The sequence below is a fragment of the Anguilla rostrata genome, chromosome 8 (assembly GCF_018555375.3).
Source record: "Anguilla rostrata isolate EN2019 chromosome 8, ASM1855537v3, whole genome shotgun sequence".
Lineage (NCBI taxonomy): Eukaryota > Metazoa > Chordata > Actinopteri > Anguilliformes > Anguillidae > Anguilla > Anguilla rostrata.
This window is the reverse complement of record NC_057940.1, coordinates 30,070,197-30,088,503: the sequence shown is the minus strand read 5'-3', so window position 1 is coordinate 30,088,503 and position 18,307 is coordinate 30,070,197. Positions and strand designations below refer to the sequence as shown.

Genomic DNA, 18,307 nt, shown 5'->3' with positions numbered 1-18,307 from the left:
ATATATATATATATATATTTTGATTATTTTTTAGTATAAAGCAGTACTAAGTAATTAGTACTAAGCCAGGTCAGTAAAGTATTAGTTATTACTTTTTTAGTGATTTTTTTTTTTTTTTTTGAGTCTGACGAGTTGCAATTTCAGTTTTGTGGCCACAAGTTAAATCTGACACATGTGACTCAGTTTGCCAGAGGGAGTCCCAGAAAATAAAAAAGAATGGTCACGAGACCTGTGATTCATACACTGAGAGAAAGATGAGGTGAAAATAACACAGGGTGACTCTCAGGGCCAATTACGTCCTCCCCCACCCAGCTGCACCTGAAGCCTTTCCTGCCATCTGAGAGACCCTCACCTTCGCATGACGGCGGTGGTCCTTCAAACTCAAGATGGGTCCCAAACCGACAGGAGAGGATGTCGTTTCCGCTGAGCTGGTACCCGGGAAGGCACCTGTAACGCACAATGTCCCCTGCAGGGTAGCAGAGACAGTGAGTAAGGGACAAGCCCAGCATCTATGTGGAGTCCTGCCCTCTACCGCAGTGCAGACTACGGATATGTCAGAGCCAAAATGGAACCTTCATTTTCAACAGTGTGTGGATTGACATTTATACATTTACACCTGGGCCGGGTGAAGGTCGGCTCGTTTTAGAGTCTTAGAGTAAGCTGCTGCTAAGGGAAAAGAGGTCTGAATGTGTGTGCACTGCAGAAAAGTGTGTGTAGCTGCGGGGGCACTACATTAACCAGCAAACAGAACAGAAAGAGAGCACGCCTCCCGAGTCCACACATCACATGCCATATGCTAATTATACCATCTAAACCCGCCCTCACGGATGACTGGCTCCACCTGCACGTACCGGTTTATCACTTATTAACACTGATATTAACAATTGGGTCATTAATCAGAGCCAGAAGCTTTCTGAAACTCATGATATCAACCCTAGATTCAATTTTTCAAAACTGTGCCCAGCTGCCCTTACTCCCCTCCCCCACTGGGGTTTTTCACTGAGTCAGTGAATTAAGCTAATGTGGCGCATAATCAATTATCAAAAATGCCTGTTCACAACTGCAAGGGGCTGCCAGATAGCAACGCCCTCGCAAATCCCCTCCTGGGTTACCCAACTGCTCACAATGTTTTTTTGGAGAGAAGACTAAACACAGTGGCCTTGCCTTTAATTGATGCTTTTCTGCTGATATCATGATGCAGAATACTGACCTGCGCCCTTCAGAGGGGTCGTTTGCAGGGCATGAGCATGCATTAAGGCCGTGGGCATGTGTTCAGATATAGCACTGTCGAGGGCGCATTTGAAGGTCAGTTGATTTCTCAGCAAATTGTAATTTATCAAAAGGGCAGAAATATTTTTAGAAGGGCAGATTTTTAAAGGGTTTTTTTTGAGTGTCTAAATTCTCTAAATAATAATGATAATAATAATAATAATAATAATAATAATAATAATAATAATAATAATAATAATAATAATAATAATAATAAATATAGCCTGCGTTAAATAAATAAGGCTATATCTGAGGGCAATGATTGAAACAAGAATAACACTTTTTGTCTGGTGACTGGACTACATCAAAAGTTCTCCAAAGACCCTGTTGTGGTCAAGCCCAAAGCAATTTGGTTCCAAAATAAAACTGCGACCCCAATTTTATGGTGGGACTGTGATTCTGCAGACAGGGCAGGGCAAAAACCAGCAAGCAATTTCACATAAATCAAACCAAGACTAATTCACACAGCAGTCGAAAGTCTCATGGTGACAGTACTGACACTATGAAAGACATGATTTAGTAAAGTAGAATACAACTGTTATGTTTTTAGAAAATGAAAATTGTCCCTGGTTATAAAAGTGTTGGGGGGGGAAAAAAGAAGAAAAAAATGTAATAATGGCTTCTGGCCTGCCTAATTCACCCAAAAACAATAAACAGAGGCCGGTGTACATATAGCATCTAACCTAGCAGCTCTAAACTTGAATCACTGCCGATATGAGCAAGACTCCCTGGGAAATGTAGTGCTGGAGGTGGCTCAGGGACCTCTGGAATTTGTATTCCATAGTGAGACGGAGAGGGTTGAAAAAGGCAAAGGCCTGTAAACAATACTAATGAATGCCTGCCAGCCACACAACTTCCTGGAGGCCCCCGTCTCTGTACGAATGTAGCCATGTGCTGAGCCCCGGCCGCACCACTCACCTATTTTAAACTCCTTGCTCGCCATCAGGATTTCCGCGTGGGGTATGATTGGAGGGGGGAGGCAGAATTGAAGTCGGTAGGCTGGAAGGAGATTAGGCATCCAAAATAAATGAGTAAGAGGGTGCATTAATTGCATATGCATGGCTCTTCCATATTAGTATCAGCACCCCCCCTCCCACCCACACACAAAAAAAAGATAAATCATGGAGCTTGGAGGCAAACGTGTGTGTGTGTGTGTGTGTGTGTGTGTGTGGTGTGAGTGCACGTGTGGAAAGGCAGAGAGAAAGTGAGAGAGAGAGAGAGAAAGAGAGAGAGAGAGAGAGAGAGAGAGAGAGATGGATGGGTACAGTGAGTGTGGGGGAATCTGTGGCAGTTCTGTTCTCTTCCAATGAGCCACTACTGAAAAGCGGTGCCACCATTACAGATATGATTTCTCATTGGGTCAACTGGCCCATCTATGTCCCATGGTCAACTTTTCAATTGATCTGCATTGTATGCTCATTTTTAAGTAAGAAATGACTGAAAATTTCATGATTCATGATTAGTTACAGATGACCATGGCAACCATGTACAGTATTTCTAAGTTTAACATTTAGAAACAGAGTACATGATCACCATTGAGCTTATTATTGGGCTAAGACAGTAAGTTAGTTTAATCTTCCAAATCTACAAGTCTGCAGTCAAATATGCAAGACACAGGCAAAGCTTATCTTAGCCATACTTAATTACAATGGTGCCATGCAAGCTAGTTAGAATAGATTACTTAACACATAAGGACACATCTACACAGCGCTACAGTACATTACTACTTTCCCATTTAGTGTGGAATCACATTTGTCCTTTTTAAAGTCAAATTTGCAAATCTTAGCTGTTTATCATAGCTTGCTTGGTAACTTATCAAACAGTAATTCAGCAAGTTATTTTATGAAGTTCCTTATGACGTTAACTTTTTATTAAAATCAGGTTGGATGGCAAATATTTTAAACTGGGAATAGTAAATAAACAAACAGATACAACATAAATAATAATATAATGTAATAATAAATAAATTCCAATCAGTAATTAATCAGGAATGATTATATCTGTACGTTTGATGGCCACAATACCTTGGTAATTGATTTTGAACAGCCCTCCTTTTTCCGAGTCGCTACGGAAGCGCACCAGCACCTGATTGGAGGTGCTGCTTGTGGAGCCGGCTGGCTCGCCCTCGGTGAACACGCCCAGTTTGCGGGCTGACTCCTGGGGGCCGTCCCTACGGGGGGAACAGACAGTAAACATGTCAGGGCACAGAGAGGGATTTCTCCAGCGCCCAGACCACCACGGTTTTGATCATCCACCCCTGTTAAAATCAGCTCCCCCCGCTGACAGGCTAAAAGCAAAATACTTAACATCCTCAGCTGTTAAAGCAAACCATAAAAAAAGTGTCCCACCAGACACGTGATAAACATTCTGAAGTTTGAGATGCATCCTGCTACGCCGGTGTTCCCACGGGCATGGGACGATCTGACAATTTCTCACATTCCTACAGCAGCCATTCAAGTTATAAAGTATCTGTCTTCTCCTCGCAGAGTGTACATCAGGGACTCTGCAATCTTGCACGTTTATATAGCTTTATTCTGGAGAATACTGTCTTGCCAACTGCGGCTATGGACAAACTCCTTGATGGATTTACAGTGGGCTCCTTCAACATACGAGCGTATGAGCACTTCACTGCAAAGTGTAGGACGGGGAACCCACTGCCGCCATTTTGCCTCCATCACAGAGCTTTTGAGAAGACACTCTCGAAGGTTGAAATCGAACAGGAGAGTTTAAAAGCTTTGAGCTTTTGAGCCGTTCTGGCTCATTTAGCAGAACCTTCTGTTGTCACAACTATGTAAAGTTTGAATTGTGAAACCTATACAATCGACCTTTGGTTCTAACAGCACACGTCTGCAAGACCCATAATCCCCCGCTGCCGCTGAGAGAGTCCTGAAATAGCCCTGTCCCGCTTTGTTCCGACAGATTGTATAACTAATACGGTCCGACGCGGACAGAGGCAGAAATTGTAGGGTAAACAGAGAATTTTTGAGCCGCCGGACTGGCACGCGTTCAGGGTGAAGTCGCACAGAGGACCCCTTAAAAGCTCTCTTCCCGGCCAAAACTGGCCCCGGCCTAACCATGCGTGTCAAAGCCCATTCCTGAATATGCATACGGAGCCCGTCTGCACATCTCCACGGAGCCGCCTGGGCGCGCCCGATTGGCTCTCCGGCCACATCTCATTAATCAAACAAATGACACGGTTTGGCGGTGTGACAGCGGTCCAGAATGTGAATTTGAGTGTTCTGGCTCGACGGGGCCGCGTGGATAACAAATGAAGCGAGGGGGGAATGCTCCCCGCCCTGGCCTTTTCAGTCGGTATTCTGAGGGTGAAGGCTGCCTTCTCCATCTCTCTCGCTCCCCTTCCATCAGCAAAACCAGGGCAGGAGAGTGGGGGGGGGGGGACAGTAAGAGTGAGAGCCACAGCGATGGAGATAGAGAGAGTGGGGGGGGGGGGGGGGGATTATACACTGCTGGATCCTGACTCACAGATTTGTTCCGCAACCAGAAAAGCAAAAATAAAACCAGGTCCAGAGGAGGATGTGGAGGAGGAGGATGGGGAGGAATAGAAAGAGAAAGAGGCAGATAACTCCGCCCCGGAGATTATCGGGCTCCCGGTCATGGGCTGGCTTACCAGATGGTGATGAAGTCGTGCGGCCCGTGGACCTGGAGCAGGGTGAAGTTGAGGCTGACCCCGAGGCCGGGGGCCACTGTGATCAGCCAGGTGCAGTCGGTGGAGCTGGGGTACTCCTCGGGGTACCCGGGCGAGAAGATGGTCCCGTTCTCCGAAGTGATGTTACCCCCACAGGGCACTGTGGGAATAAAATGAACGAAACAGGCCATGAATAAGAATCAGGTAAAGCTGGATTCAAGGGGAATTCATTAAAAAAACAGGTCTCTCTCCCCATTTTCTCCTCTTCCTCTTTGGTTCCTCTTCGGTCCTGTCTGGGCTGCAGATTAACTGAGAAAGTCAGCTAGTGAGTCAGGAATCAAAGAATGTTCTGGTGAGATAAGGGCACAGTCTTATCCCACAAGGAGTCACTCTGGGAGGGGAAAGTAAGGGCGAACCCTGCAAGTGTTCCAGAGCCCTGAAAGAGATGAGCTAAGCACACACATCCAGGATGGCATAGTCTCAACCAAATCTCTCCCAGACCCAGACAGTAACACTCCCTTAAAGAACCCTGGTTACATACTGCCCCCTTCAAATATAATAGCACGGCCAAGCCCATGTACAGTACTAAAGTGAAAGTTTTTGCACACGATCATTCACTGCAATACTTATAGACTTTAATTAGGGCTCTGGATGAGACCTTTATGATCATGTATGATACTGACACTTGTGATGCTGTGAAAGGCATGCCAGGAGACAGAGAGGGAGAAAAAGCAATACTTTCAAAGGACTCAATGTTAGACCATGTGTTCGTGCGTGTGCGTGTGCGTGTATGAGTGTGTGTAAGTAATCTGTAAAGCAGGACAAATATGGTTTTGCCCTTTTGACAGCACAGGACAGCTCAATCTGACCATCGATATGCAGCTGATACGCGTGGTGTGAATAATCGCGCTGCCGATGCACAGAGATCAGCATGGGCCCATTGCCCGAGTGGCCAGCGCCTAATTACGCATTCCCGGGGCCTCAAGGTCAAGGCGGCTCTCCTCACATCACCCGCCCGCCCCTCGTCTCAACCTCTCCCTTTGTGTGTGGAAATAGCCGCCCTGTTAATCTCCATGCGAGCCGTCCTTCCAAGCTGCCTCGGCGCCTGCTAAATGAAGTATCGATCAGGGCATTGATTAAAAACACGCGCCGCTATTGAGCATAACTGCTCGGCGATGCTATTGATTGGCCGAAGGACGGAAGGTGGGCGGGGGGCGTACGGGGGACCGTACAGCGAGGCCGGCACCTGTCACGTTCGGAGGCGGGCACGCTCGGGGGAGGCAGGTATGAAACCGGAGGAAAAGTATGCACACGCCATGGTCACCGTGACCTGGGGCTTGAACTGTAAATGGGACATTGGCTTGCTGGGACAGAGAGAACTCATTCTCCATGAGAGCCAAGGGCACGGCCCGAAAGCTTCAAAGGTTTAAGGACTTCCCATTAATGATAGTTAGCATAATAATTATAGTATAGTATAATAATTAATAAACAAAAAACACAGTTGTCTGTACACTGGGTGCATTTTTTCTTTGTCCCCCATGATTGATGGATGTATCTTTCTCAACTTTCGCATCATTTGTTTGTTTTACTTCAGTCAAAACAATTCACATTCAATTAGGACTAACAAGATGTGCAGTCTGTCTAACTACTTCTTATTAATCATTCCATTTCCATTTCACTGAATGTCAATGCTTTCACTCTAATGAAGCAGTTCTTCATGCATAGATAAGATCACTCCTTAAAAACTAGCATTTGGGGAAGATTACTTTTTTCTCCCTCCTCTTGGAAGAAATCACTTCCTTTTCACCCCTCAGACCACCTTGAGTGAGTCACAGCCATTTTCTGCCCTCTGAAGCACGGAAAAATTGACCACTACGCTGATTAGGCCACAACCACTTCTCAGCTCCTGTTCTATTTTCCGGGACTTTCTATCTATGTCCAATTGACAACCTGTTCTCCAGATCCACTCCAGTGATTGACGAGACAGACAGCTCAAGGCCTAACCGTGACTATAATTACCTCAAGCCCCTAAATTTTCAGCCCTGATTCGTTAAAAAAAAATCTCACAGGCACCACATATGACATCTACCTGACCTCCCACCCAGCTAACTCACATCCCTTATGCCAAATGTCACTTTCCCGCCCATCTCTCTGAGCCAGGTAGTTTGACGTGAAATAATTGAAATTGTCTGTTTGTAGCCTGCCAGGATTCAACCCTGGAATTAAGGAAGCTTTTGTTTAAATGAGGACCTGAGAACCTGAACAGAGAAGGGGGTAAGAGTCGGGCGGCAGAGCTGGTTACTACGGAGGGGGCCACACTGTTGACTCCTGGTAGGACCGCCAAATTCCCCTGGAACCCCTCCTGTCGGCCTTCCACCGGGTCCAGCCCAGACCAGAAGCCAGACGTAGACACACAGAAGCGCATACACGCACATGAACCAAAGGATCTGGAACAGTAAACTAATTCATTTACTGGATGTATAAGCTGTCCATTTTTTTCCATAGATAAATAAAGGGGATGAGGCAGACACAGTTTTGTGGAATGTTGTGAATTCAGCGCTTGGCGATAATCACCACATCCTTTTTCAGTGGTTTTATTTCAGACCCTTTGCTTCCTTTTAGGTCCAATCTAATCCAATCCATTCCAATCCATATTCATTTAGGAATTAACTTTGGCAACACAGAAAAGCATGTTCATCGAAGACAGCGTACTATCGTAACACTTAGCACCTTGATGGATTTATACCTCCTACACAGGAAGGATTACGATTCCTTTTCATTTGCACAATTCCACACATGCAGAAAAAAGATACACTGAAATAAAAGGCAATTATATTTTTTTCTCTTCTTTAAAAAAAAGAATATTCATGTATTTACCGGAGTGGTGGGTGGTGTGAGGGACTCTGTGAGGTAACATCCTCGGATACCTTTCCATGCACGGCTTTTCAATCTAAATTATGTACTCTAATTCTATCACAGCATCTTAGTTACTTCTTAGTAACGACACAATATGACTATGGCACAAGACACATCTTCACTGTTTCTTTTTCTATATGCTGTTATATGAAACCCTCAAGCCACTATGCGATTAGTCTCTTGCTTGTTTGCTTCAGTAACGTCCGTTTAACATCCATTACACTCTAGATATCCAGCTGTTCTGTAATTTCGTAAGTGATATGACATAAATGACAAAGAGAGATGTAAATAATGGGTCAAGGATGAGATGTAAGAAGAACTTCAACAATTCTGTAATTCTGTTGTTTATTCTATAGTGACTATTTTTTCAATCTTTCCATGTTTCCTAGGTGGTTGTAGAGATATGTCACACCCCACCTGGAGAAGAATCATTGGATGCTGCCTTAAAATAAGGCCAACATAAGGTACTTTAAAAGGCCACATTTTTGATGATTTCTGCTTGTGATATTCCTTAAACGGACAAATGGACAAATGCTGCTTTTAAAATGCTGCTAGTTGCCAGCTTGCAAGTGAGACACCGCCAATGAGACCTACCTTCACACCGAGGGAAGGGGTTGTCCCAGTTGCGGGTGGTGCCATGCTGGCACGTGAGGATGGCGTGGCCCATGAGCTGATATCCTGGCTGGCACTCGAAAGAGATGGACTGGCCTACGTTATACCCGGCACCCACCACCACCCCGTATCGAAAAGGCTCTGGGTCAGGGCACTCTTGAAGCTCATAGGCTGTAAACAGGAAAACTCATTCAGTAAGCCAATTAGACGCTTATCAAAATCTAATCAACCAATTACAAAGAGCTGTTGGATACAGGCACTGAGGAAATGAGTTCTGATTGTTTTGAAGATTGGCGTCCAGGTCAGTGTTAATGGCACAGGTCCTAATTAAACTCATGATTTATATGTCAGTGACAAAACAACAAGAGCAAAGACAATTTTATGTCACAGATGGAAAATCCTGTATTCTTTTTTTTCCAGAAAAGGTATAATTCACTGCACGTAATTCTGATTAAATTAACAGATTAACAAATTCTGATTTGATTAATTAACTTCACAGTGCATTCTAACTACGTAGAAGAGGTCAGTTAGTGAAGCTGAACATAGCTGGCTTTCCCTTACCTTGGTACTCGAAGCGAAAGCCTGGCTTGTTCTGGGAGTGGTCACTGTGGAAGTAGACTGTGGTCTCATGCGAGGTGGTGAGGAGGGAGGAGGGAACTTCCTGCCCGCTGAAGCGACCAATAATGGAGCTGGTCTCGAAGGGGCCATTGCGGATCTCCAGGAAATCGTGATTGGCCTCAGTGGAGAAGTTTAGAAACTGCAAATGTGCACCTGTGGGGTACGGCAGTGAGTGAGTGAGTGAGATACCATTTGTTCAACGGTAGTTCAAATGTAGTCCCCAACCGATTATGAACTACACCACCCATGAGAGCAGTGTTTTCCTGCAGAAGATACACAATGTTAAATTTTCCCCTTGTACATGAGAAACTAACAATCTTAAGAAAGCATAACACACAATGTATGAAATCACTTTTGCATGTCGTGTGGTGTCTCATGAGGGTACTTTAATGTTGTATGTGTCAATATTATCCTTTCCAAGACAAGGAAAACTGAACACAAGGGAACATATGTCCACATATATGTTTTACAAAAAAAAAAATAAGGTATGCTGTGGCTCCTGATACATGTTTCTGCATGAAAGCACACGTCTGTGTTTACATAGTGTTCTCCATAAGGAATAAACCCAGTGTCTCAGCTTGCTGTAAGGGGGTGCAGTACATGGTGTTGCAATGCCGGAATTAGTCAGACTACAATAGTCAGAGCTTTTATCACAAATCACACAGGCAGACACAGTAAACAAAATGCACTTTAAAATATATCTAGCAAATATCCCTACAACCTAAATACAAAGCACTAAAAAAGAGTTTGGCAGGACAGTGTCTGGGTCCATACTGGAAAAAAAAAACATGAGATAAACTGTATGGGTTCAGTGCACAAAAGGTGTACATTGGTTTGTATCAGATTATGGCCTGACTCAAGGCTGGAATTTGGGAACATCTATTTCTGAGATTCCATTGGCGTGGAAGATGAAAACCTCACCATATCCGACAGGCAGGTAGATCCTCCAGGTGCAGTCGCTGTTGCTCGGGTAGTTTCCTGGGAAACCAGGACTCAGGATCATGCCCTCCATTTCTTCCCGGACACCACCACACTGAGCTAAGAAGAAAAGAGACAAATTGGCACCCGGAATGGCAACCCCAATTTAAGCCAGAGGAAGCCCACAGGAACTTGGCCACACAATAACTGGATGTGACAATCTTACCCTAAAAATAGACCCAAACAACCTCCTTCGAAACTTATTTTTACTTACATACTTCTCTCCAGTGAGATAATCAGTACAATCAAACGAAATACTTTAATTGTAAAAACTAAGCCTGACAAAGGCAGCGAAATTACAAAACAGCAAAAACACCAAACTTTACAAGATTGGTACAGCATAATGAAGACGGCCCTAGGCCTGTGATAAGAGGTCGGCAATCAATAAAACAAACTTGTGTTCATAAAGCACAAGCATAATGCTGGCATTTATTTCTCTCGCCACTCTGAAGATTCTCTGAAGCCCCATCACTCTTATTTTTTAGACTATATATATATACCAACAACAAATTGTAGAAGACAGCCTTTAAATGTAGGTTCTTATAAAAGAAAGAAAGAATAATAATAATAATAATAATAATAATAATAATAATAATAATAATAATAATAATGCATCAGCCTATAAGAAGAATTTATTTTACCATCAGAAGCCCATGCATTAGCATAAACTGTATAGTAACAGATTTATGGCACACTTAATGAAAGTTAAAAAAAGGAAAAAAAAAAATGAAATCAATGATATTTAGAAGGAACATGCAAGTGCGATGCCTTGGCTGGGAGTGCAGAAGGGTTAATATCCTTTTTGTGCCGACGTGAACCCAGGTGCAATCAGGAAACTGCTGATGCCAGAAAAGGCCATTAATCCCGGCTGGCCTTTCACCAATCAGAGCAAGTGACAGGACCAATTAGGCCGGAGCAGGGGCCGTTCCCCATCAGGCACGTTTCCGAATTTACACAGGCACACGCGCTACCCTTGCATTCTCCGGCACAGCGCCAGTGCAGTCACGGACTGTACAGACACTCACAGGGACGGACCCTGCATTCCCTGTCACAACGGGCCTTGCCCCTTTAAAACGGCCGAGGGCACCTGATGGAAGAGGGTATTGACCGACTGAGGAGGCTTGAGAGATAAATGAAGCAGCCGCCATAAAAGACTCTAAGTGAATTCCCACTTTTGATGGGCGAGCGGGGAAAGCAAACAGGAGGGACGGGGACAGAGGTAATAAGTCGCCCACGCGGCCATCTTGTGTTGACTGACAGAACGCACCGCAAGAACAGCACAGTGCGTGCTCGCTGGCGGCATGTGAACATTCACAAAGCTGCTTCAGCACAGCAAGAATAAATAAACTATTTAATACCCCCCCAAAGAAGATTAAAGATTTGCATGAAACAGAATGTATGGAGCGACAAGGGGAACATGAGCATTCCACGAGCAAACACAATGCATGCTAGAATTCCAGAGAGAACAACAAGCTTTTCAGTATCAGTTTTGATCTATGTGTATTTATACAATGTATCCAATCAATATTTGTCCGTTTCTTTCACAAATTAATTCAAACGCGAACAATAATATGCTCTTCACAAGCACAGCTTGGTGAGTTTGGCCATTTAAATTTAAATGTATATATACAGTATATGTATGAAGAAAAACCCAGTTGCAACAGTAGCATTCATTCAGAATAAATATTGACTGACTAAAGACCATGTCCAATGAAGATGCCATATTAGACGCTGTGATGTATATGATGTGTGTTGTTCCCATTCAGTGATTCTGCATGTGATTCAGAGGAGCTCTTTACCGATGCAGAGTGGAGGTGGGAAATTCCAGCGCCTGACAGTGCCCGGCATGCAGGAGATGTGAGAGTTTCCCTGCAACGACACAAAATCTCAAAGTTAATTAGTTAATTACGCAGTTACACTGGTACTTCTCTGCTCTTCTGCACGGTTTCCGAACCCCTTATCCATTTCACAGCAGGTCTCCAGCTTTTGTTCATTTCTAACACATCTTCCGAAGAATAGGAAGACAAAGACCTGAGAGATCAAATGGACATTAAACAATTGAGCAGATGGAGAAAAGCGATTACGGTTATTGTCAATACAGCTACACGCATCCATTAAAGAAAAGCTCCCATCAGGTGGTAGGCTTGTACTACCCAGTGAAGCTGCTATATATAGGTATATAATTGGCTGGATGGAGTGACAGAGGGCAGAGGGACAGACCTGCAGGGTGTAGCCTGGCTCGCATTGAAATGACACCACATTGTTCATCTGCAGGCGGTCGCCAACCTTCATCCCATTCATGGGAACGACAGGCTCGGGACAGCTTGTGAGAGACACCGCTAGGAGAGATGGAGGAAGAGTCAGAAACGCCAGTAACAGATTACTGAAGTCTGTAGAAGGAGGGGGGAGGGGGTTAAACATAGCACAAGTATTTTGAAAGACGGTTACATGTATACAGCTGGCTGGATCAACCACAGATGAGGTCCTACAGGTTTGTGAACTGCCCAGCCCACGTCCACTCTTTGCATTGTTTTTCTCCGTAGAGAACAAGCCTATGTGCCTTCAAAGAAGGCCTTGTCATATGACCAAGGTCATGCACTCAGGAGGGCAAAATTCAAGGACTGAAACAGGCCAGAGGTCCCTGCAGACCCCTGGCAACTGGGGACAAGAAGGCAGAAGCAGGCATACATATTAACAGTGTACAGTAAACTTGCTCCATGAGCCTGACACGGCTGCCTATGCTCTCCTTACTCTTGTACTCCAACCGGAAGCCAGCTGCAGACACACTGATGTCAGAGAAGAAATGCAGGTACAGTTGGTTGGATGTGCTGTTCAACAGTGCTGGAACAGTTGTGCCTATGCAGGGATGGACAGAGAGGCGACAGTTAGCACAGGGACAAACGGAGTGGCAACAGGAAGCACAGGGACAAAGATCGTTCCAAACAGGCATGCCTGTTCCATTCCATAATTTATGATACATTCTTAACTGCAGTCTGAATGTTGTATATCTGATGGAAATATCATCACTTATTTTTGTATTTATTACCAGCACTCACCCACTCACAGGTCATAAAAGACATGTTATGCTGCCCTTTATGTTGAATAACAAATTCAAGCATTATTATTAGGGGGCCAAGCAGCTGCTGGAACCCTATTGTATTTGCTAGTATTATTATGTCTTCATTATGTGTGTGAGGGCATTTATGATATACACAATGTTTGAATTGAAAATATAAAATAATGAAATCACATATCCGTTTTTGTTTTTTTAACAACATAACATGTAGCAGGGTCATCACAATGACAATACTGCATGTCTCTGTTCCATGGGTGTAGGCCAATTGACAGGCCTGAAGTTATCACATTGAACTACTTCGATTGGCTGGTGATTGGTGGTGATAAATGGTTCAGTGATCACTCATGACTGCATCTGCTCAGCCCCCTCCTACTGGCACACAACTTACCCGAGAAACTGCCCAGCATGGTATCAGTGTTATCGCCTCCATCAAACACCTCCAGTGAGTCCCAGTTCTGCTCTGTCATGAAGCTGATCACCTGGATCTGTCACCCAGCAGAGAGCAAGAGAACAGAATCAGAACTGGGCTATTTCAGTAAGGAGACAGGGTGGAGCTGGTGAACTGGGGCAAGGGGATTTCATTTGCATATTTGAGGAGTCAGGTTGTTTCTTTGCAAACATATTGGTAAGGCTGATCACTTAACCTGTACCTCATTCAAACAGTACATGTACAGAAGAACTGCAATGGTCTGAACCAACACTTACATGTAACACTGTATATGGGAATGGTTAAGGGATGGGGAAATTGCAGCCTCTTAAACTCATATTTCTGTTTTAGTCACGACTCAGAGGAATAGAAGTCTCATTGAATTTTCTATGCATTGCGACTTCATTACAATTCAGTAAACCCACTTATAGCATTACATTCCATTACTTTTCAAGGTGGCACTATTTTTTACACATGATTAAACCTAGTTGGGAGTCTACAACCCCCATTAGACATGTCAGAGAAAAGACTACCCAGTTGAAAAGCACAAGCTCCACTTGTCTGACTGAATATATAGAAATTACTGTTTTTATGTCTCTCTATTCAAAAGTATTTCCATTATGGCAAAGCAGGTTACAATAACGAGTATAATTTACAACTTTCATGAAGCTTTGTACTTGACACATTCCTATTGACATCTGTTAACATAAAGGGATATTTTGTATATACTTTCTCTCTCACCTCAAACAAACCCATATTTTGACGTCTCCTGACTGCTCACATGTCTGCCGTCTGCTCAATATTTAAATATGACAGTCCCCACTTAAAATGACATTATTTTGTACCTTTTTGCAACACAATTGTAAAAAATATTCTTTTTTTTTTGTTAAGAGCAGGCCATAGCGTGCGTAAGATGTGGTCATGGTGTAGCACTCAAGCACCTTAGCATTTCATTTTCAGCCCATTTGAAATAAAGTGACGTTAATCACTTCAGTTCACCGCTTTCAGCTTTATTTGTAGTTATTTTTGGTCCAAAATACAGTGAATAATTCATCTCCCAACATTTCGAGGAATAACTATGCAAATACAAAGATAAAAAATGCATTAAAAAAACTTATAAATGACTTAAAAATACTAATTCACTGCAAATCTCAAACATGACTTATGAACATGATTGAAATTGCACATTATAATAAAAAAAACTGGATGGAACAGGACAGGAAACCCAATTTCACACTCAATACCTTTTCGGTGTCAATACAGCACCCTGCCCAGACAATTTGCTCAAAATAGAAATATGCACACATACGGCTACATTCAATTCATTTCAGTGGAGCGACAAGGCACAGTCATTTGGAAAAAAGGCAAATGACCAGACAGATCTGACATCCATCTTATCAAGCGAGCTGCAGATGGGACTCTAACCCTCCGCACGATATTTCCAACCCGCGCCTGGCCCCTGGGCTCTGGCACTTTCCTGTGCGCTAAAGACAGCGCAGTTTTTACTGCTCTCTTCTGAAATGGTTATGGATCGGATGCGAGACAATTACAGAGGCGGCCCAAGACTCACCGCTGGACTGGCGGTGAAAAGGCAGATCAAAGATTGATCTTTCTTCAAGAGCGGGCGGAATGCGCGAGGCGAGGCCCCCTTTTAAATTTCGGCTCAGACTAACCGCGCTCTGATTTAATTTGGACGCGCGGGCTGCAGCAGGGAGAGGCACGTTCTCGCAGATTAAAAGTATGTGCATGTACAGAACTGGAGATCACAGTACATTCCCTCCACCACCTTCTGCTCCTTCTCACACTCTTTGGAAAGCATTATGATGTTTTGAAAGTGCACCTCACCAGGGTGGGACTGTGAGGGCAGACCTGCTTTCACGGTTGAGCTGAGAGAAAAACAGTGAAGGAAAATAGGTGTATCCTCACACACACACAACATATAGTACCAGCCCCCCCAATTAGATCACAATACAGCACATGGGCTCTGAGCAGAGACATCCACAACACACAGTATGTACTAAACCTACCGCTGAGCAGTGGCTCCTATGACACCCTCATAATTACCCCACCACTCACTTGAAACAATTAACTTAAGAGTTTAGAGAGCTTTTCTCCCCATTATTTCCAGTTTCCGGAGTTCCCACGGGACCAATGTTAGGTCCCATTGGGATTTTAATGCACGCTAACGCCATCCACTCCAACCCTCCATTTAAACACAGCGTGTGGTTCCTCATGAATAGAGAGATGGTTTTCCAGCAGAGGTGTTGAATAGTTAATAAGTTTGTACTTATCATAAGAAAGGCAGTGACAGAGACCATTGCTTTCCCCTGTCCTGGTGAAATACAGTACTAGTAATCCAGCCTGGGGACAAGCCTCTTTCATAGATGGCTGGACACTGCAAAGTATATGACCACTGAACTACAAGGGATTAACATACAGGAGCCTGGGAGCTCAAATCTCTTTACAGTGAAGCAACAGTTATAACCAGGGGGTTATTGGTTTGGAACCTGGATAGGGTTCATCAGTTTTTACAATGTTGCAAGCTCCTGCAATGGTCTAAAAAGTGAAGTCTGTATTAAAATGACAAAATTCAAGCTGCATAAAAGGAGAACACATAAACAATGCGTCATTTTTTATCAGGATAATCACATTTAAACCACTTATCTCTCACATAATGAATCTCTTATTGGCAAGTTTTGGTATTGTTAGATGCAACAATGCCTATTCATGTCTTTTCTGCCTGTGTTTAGGGCATGTGAGAGTGAGTTGCTATTTTCAATATTTTCTTTTTTCTTTTGCTGGTGGTACACTTTATCAGCTCAGAGTGTGGTTATAGCGATGAAGAAATACAACGGCTTTCTGTGGGAGGACATCTGTACATGAGGAATTGCTTAAACTTTTTGAGTGAGGCTGTACAACAGCGGGCGCTATAGCACGGAAGCACTGTACCTCTAAATCAGGTGCGTCAAATGAATTCCCAGGGGGCTGCGGTGTCTGTGGGGTTTCTGTGGTTATCTTTCAACAGCAGCCAAATAAGACCTTGAGAACAAGGCATGTATGTTCTTTAGCCAATCAATGAATTAAATGAACCAGTAGTGCCGAGAACACCCGGAAAACCAGCAGACACCGAGGCCCTCCGGGTCTGCAGTTTGACACCGGTGCTCTAAATGTTCCAGTTGCACACAAAGTTTTAAAAGGAAAGGTTCATTAATTTGGCAATTATCTCATGAATCGGTGACTAGCGATTTTGCTAACAGACTATTCAAACTACCTGTAAAGCTAAAGGTGCACTTGCTGGAAAAAACTGTTGGCAATTTGTAATGTTTCGTTGTGGCAATTGAAGCTTGTTTGGATATATGCGTGTGTATGTGTGTGTGTGTGTGTGCGTGTGTGTGTGTGTGTGTGTGTGTGTGTGTAGTATAATATAAAGAAATGCTAAAAATGCTAGCTCTGGCTATTAAGAGCTTGTGTAATATGCCTTTTTGAAACAAAGTCTCTGTTTGATGAGGCAGGGAAGAACCTCAGCCAATTAAAGATGTTCATACCTGAATGCCAGAACCTTCCGGCACAGTGATCTTCCACACACAGTTCAGACTGTTCAGGTATGGGTCAGGAAAGCCTGGAGACAAGATGGTTCCAGTCCGCTGGGTTAGATTTCCCCCACAGGGAACTGGAGCGAGAGGTACAGCACGATGGACCGAGAGATAGATAGATAGATAGATAGAGAGAGAGAGAGCGAGAGAGGGAGAGAGAGAGAGAGTAAGCTAAAAGCTAGAGAGAGAGGGAAGTAAACAGAGCTTTCACATATATTTGCACATGCTTGCACACACACACACACACACACAGCAGATGGAGTGTTTCAGATCTTCAGAAGCTCCACCCTTCTTTCCTGTTGCCTTGGTCCAACATCTGCCAATTGTGCTGGACCGCACAGGTGAGTAACTCCAACATCTGTTCGCCCTCGCAAACGAGCACACACCTGACCTGAGGCAACATCTGTCACCTGTGCAGCGCTCCCAGGGACAGCCACAGCCTCACATCTGTCCACCTTGCTCATTAGGCCCGTGCAAAACACAGCCATTTCCATGTATAGTCCAGAGAATCTAGTTTCAGCAGCGTACATTTCCTCTGAATGCAACTGTTTTCCAACATACTTTTTTCTATAGTAAACTGACATGCAAAAGCCTTACACTTGCAAACTGCCTCAGAGTTTCCCTCTACTTTTCAAAGTCCCTGCTCAAAAATGATTGCTGGAACTACAAGTCACTGTTAAATTGCCCACAAGAGGGCTGAATGTATGCACTCTATCTATCTAACCTCTTTGCCTGGATCTCAGCTTTTTGCCCAGCTTTTAATCTTCCAGGAAATTTATGAGAGCATAATTGTAAATCTGCTGATGCGTACAAGTAAAATCATAATAGCTGAGTGAGCTAGTAATATTTTGCAGCGCATTTTTCTGTGGGATGACACAGAACGTGTCTTTTTTCACAAAGTGGCCTTTGCAGGAAATGTAAATTATTTCAGTCCACGTTAGAATACTCTAAATAATTGAGTGTCTGCAGTGCTATGAAAGATAAGATGAACAGCCATTCAGTTATTTATTTTTAGTTCAAAACGGGACCTACAGAGTTTGGATGCCCAAGTGTTAACACAACTGAACATAATTATAACATAAGAATGATATAATAAAATGCTTTTGCCAAATTAATTTTACAATGTTCCAGTGAAGCCAGAAGAATGAATTGTTCCCAAGGCTCTCTGGAAG

The 18,307-nt window shown here is 43.7% G+C and overlaps 1 protein-coding gene across 1 annotated transcript in view; it reads right to left on the bottom strand.

The window, feature by feature from the left end:
• csmd2 (CUB and Sushi multiple domains 2) overlaps nucleotides 1-18,307 on the bottom strand; it is a 259,924-nt gene that overhangs the window by 43,228 nt on the left and 198,389 nt on the right. The window contains exons 35-46 of the mRNA XM_064347643.1: nucleotides 17,088-17,212; nucleotides 13,504-13,600; nucleotides 12,791-12,895; nucleotides 12,260-12,378; nucleotides 11,839-11,908; nucleotides 9,983-10,099; nucleotides 9,005-9,214; nucleotides 8,426-8,614; nucleotides 4,898-5,075; nucleotides 3,294-3,439; nucleotides 2,188-2,268; nucleotides 353-466 (exon numbers count right to left, since the gene is read on the bottom strand). Of these exons, the coding sequence (XP_064203713.1) occupies nucleotides 353-466; nucleotides 2,188-2,268; nucleotides 3,294-3,439; nucleotides 4,898-5,075; nucleotides 8,426-8,614; nucleotides 9,005-9,214; nucleotides 9,983-10,099; nucleotides 11,839-11,908; nucleotides 12,260-12,378; nucleotides 12,791-12,895; nucleotides 13,504-13,600; nucleotides 17,088-17,212 (1,551 nt within the window). The remainder of the gene's footprint in view (nucleotides 1-352; nucleotides 467-2,187; nucleotides 2,269-3,293; nucleotides 3,440-4,897; nucleotides 5,076-8,425; nucleotides 8,615-9,004; nucleotides 9,215-9,982; nucleotides 10,100-11,838; nucleotides 11,909-12,259; nucleotides 12,379-12,790; nucleotides 12,896-13,503; nucleotides 13,601-17,087; nucleotides 17,213-18,307) is intronic.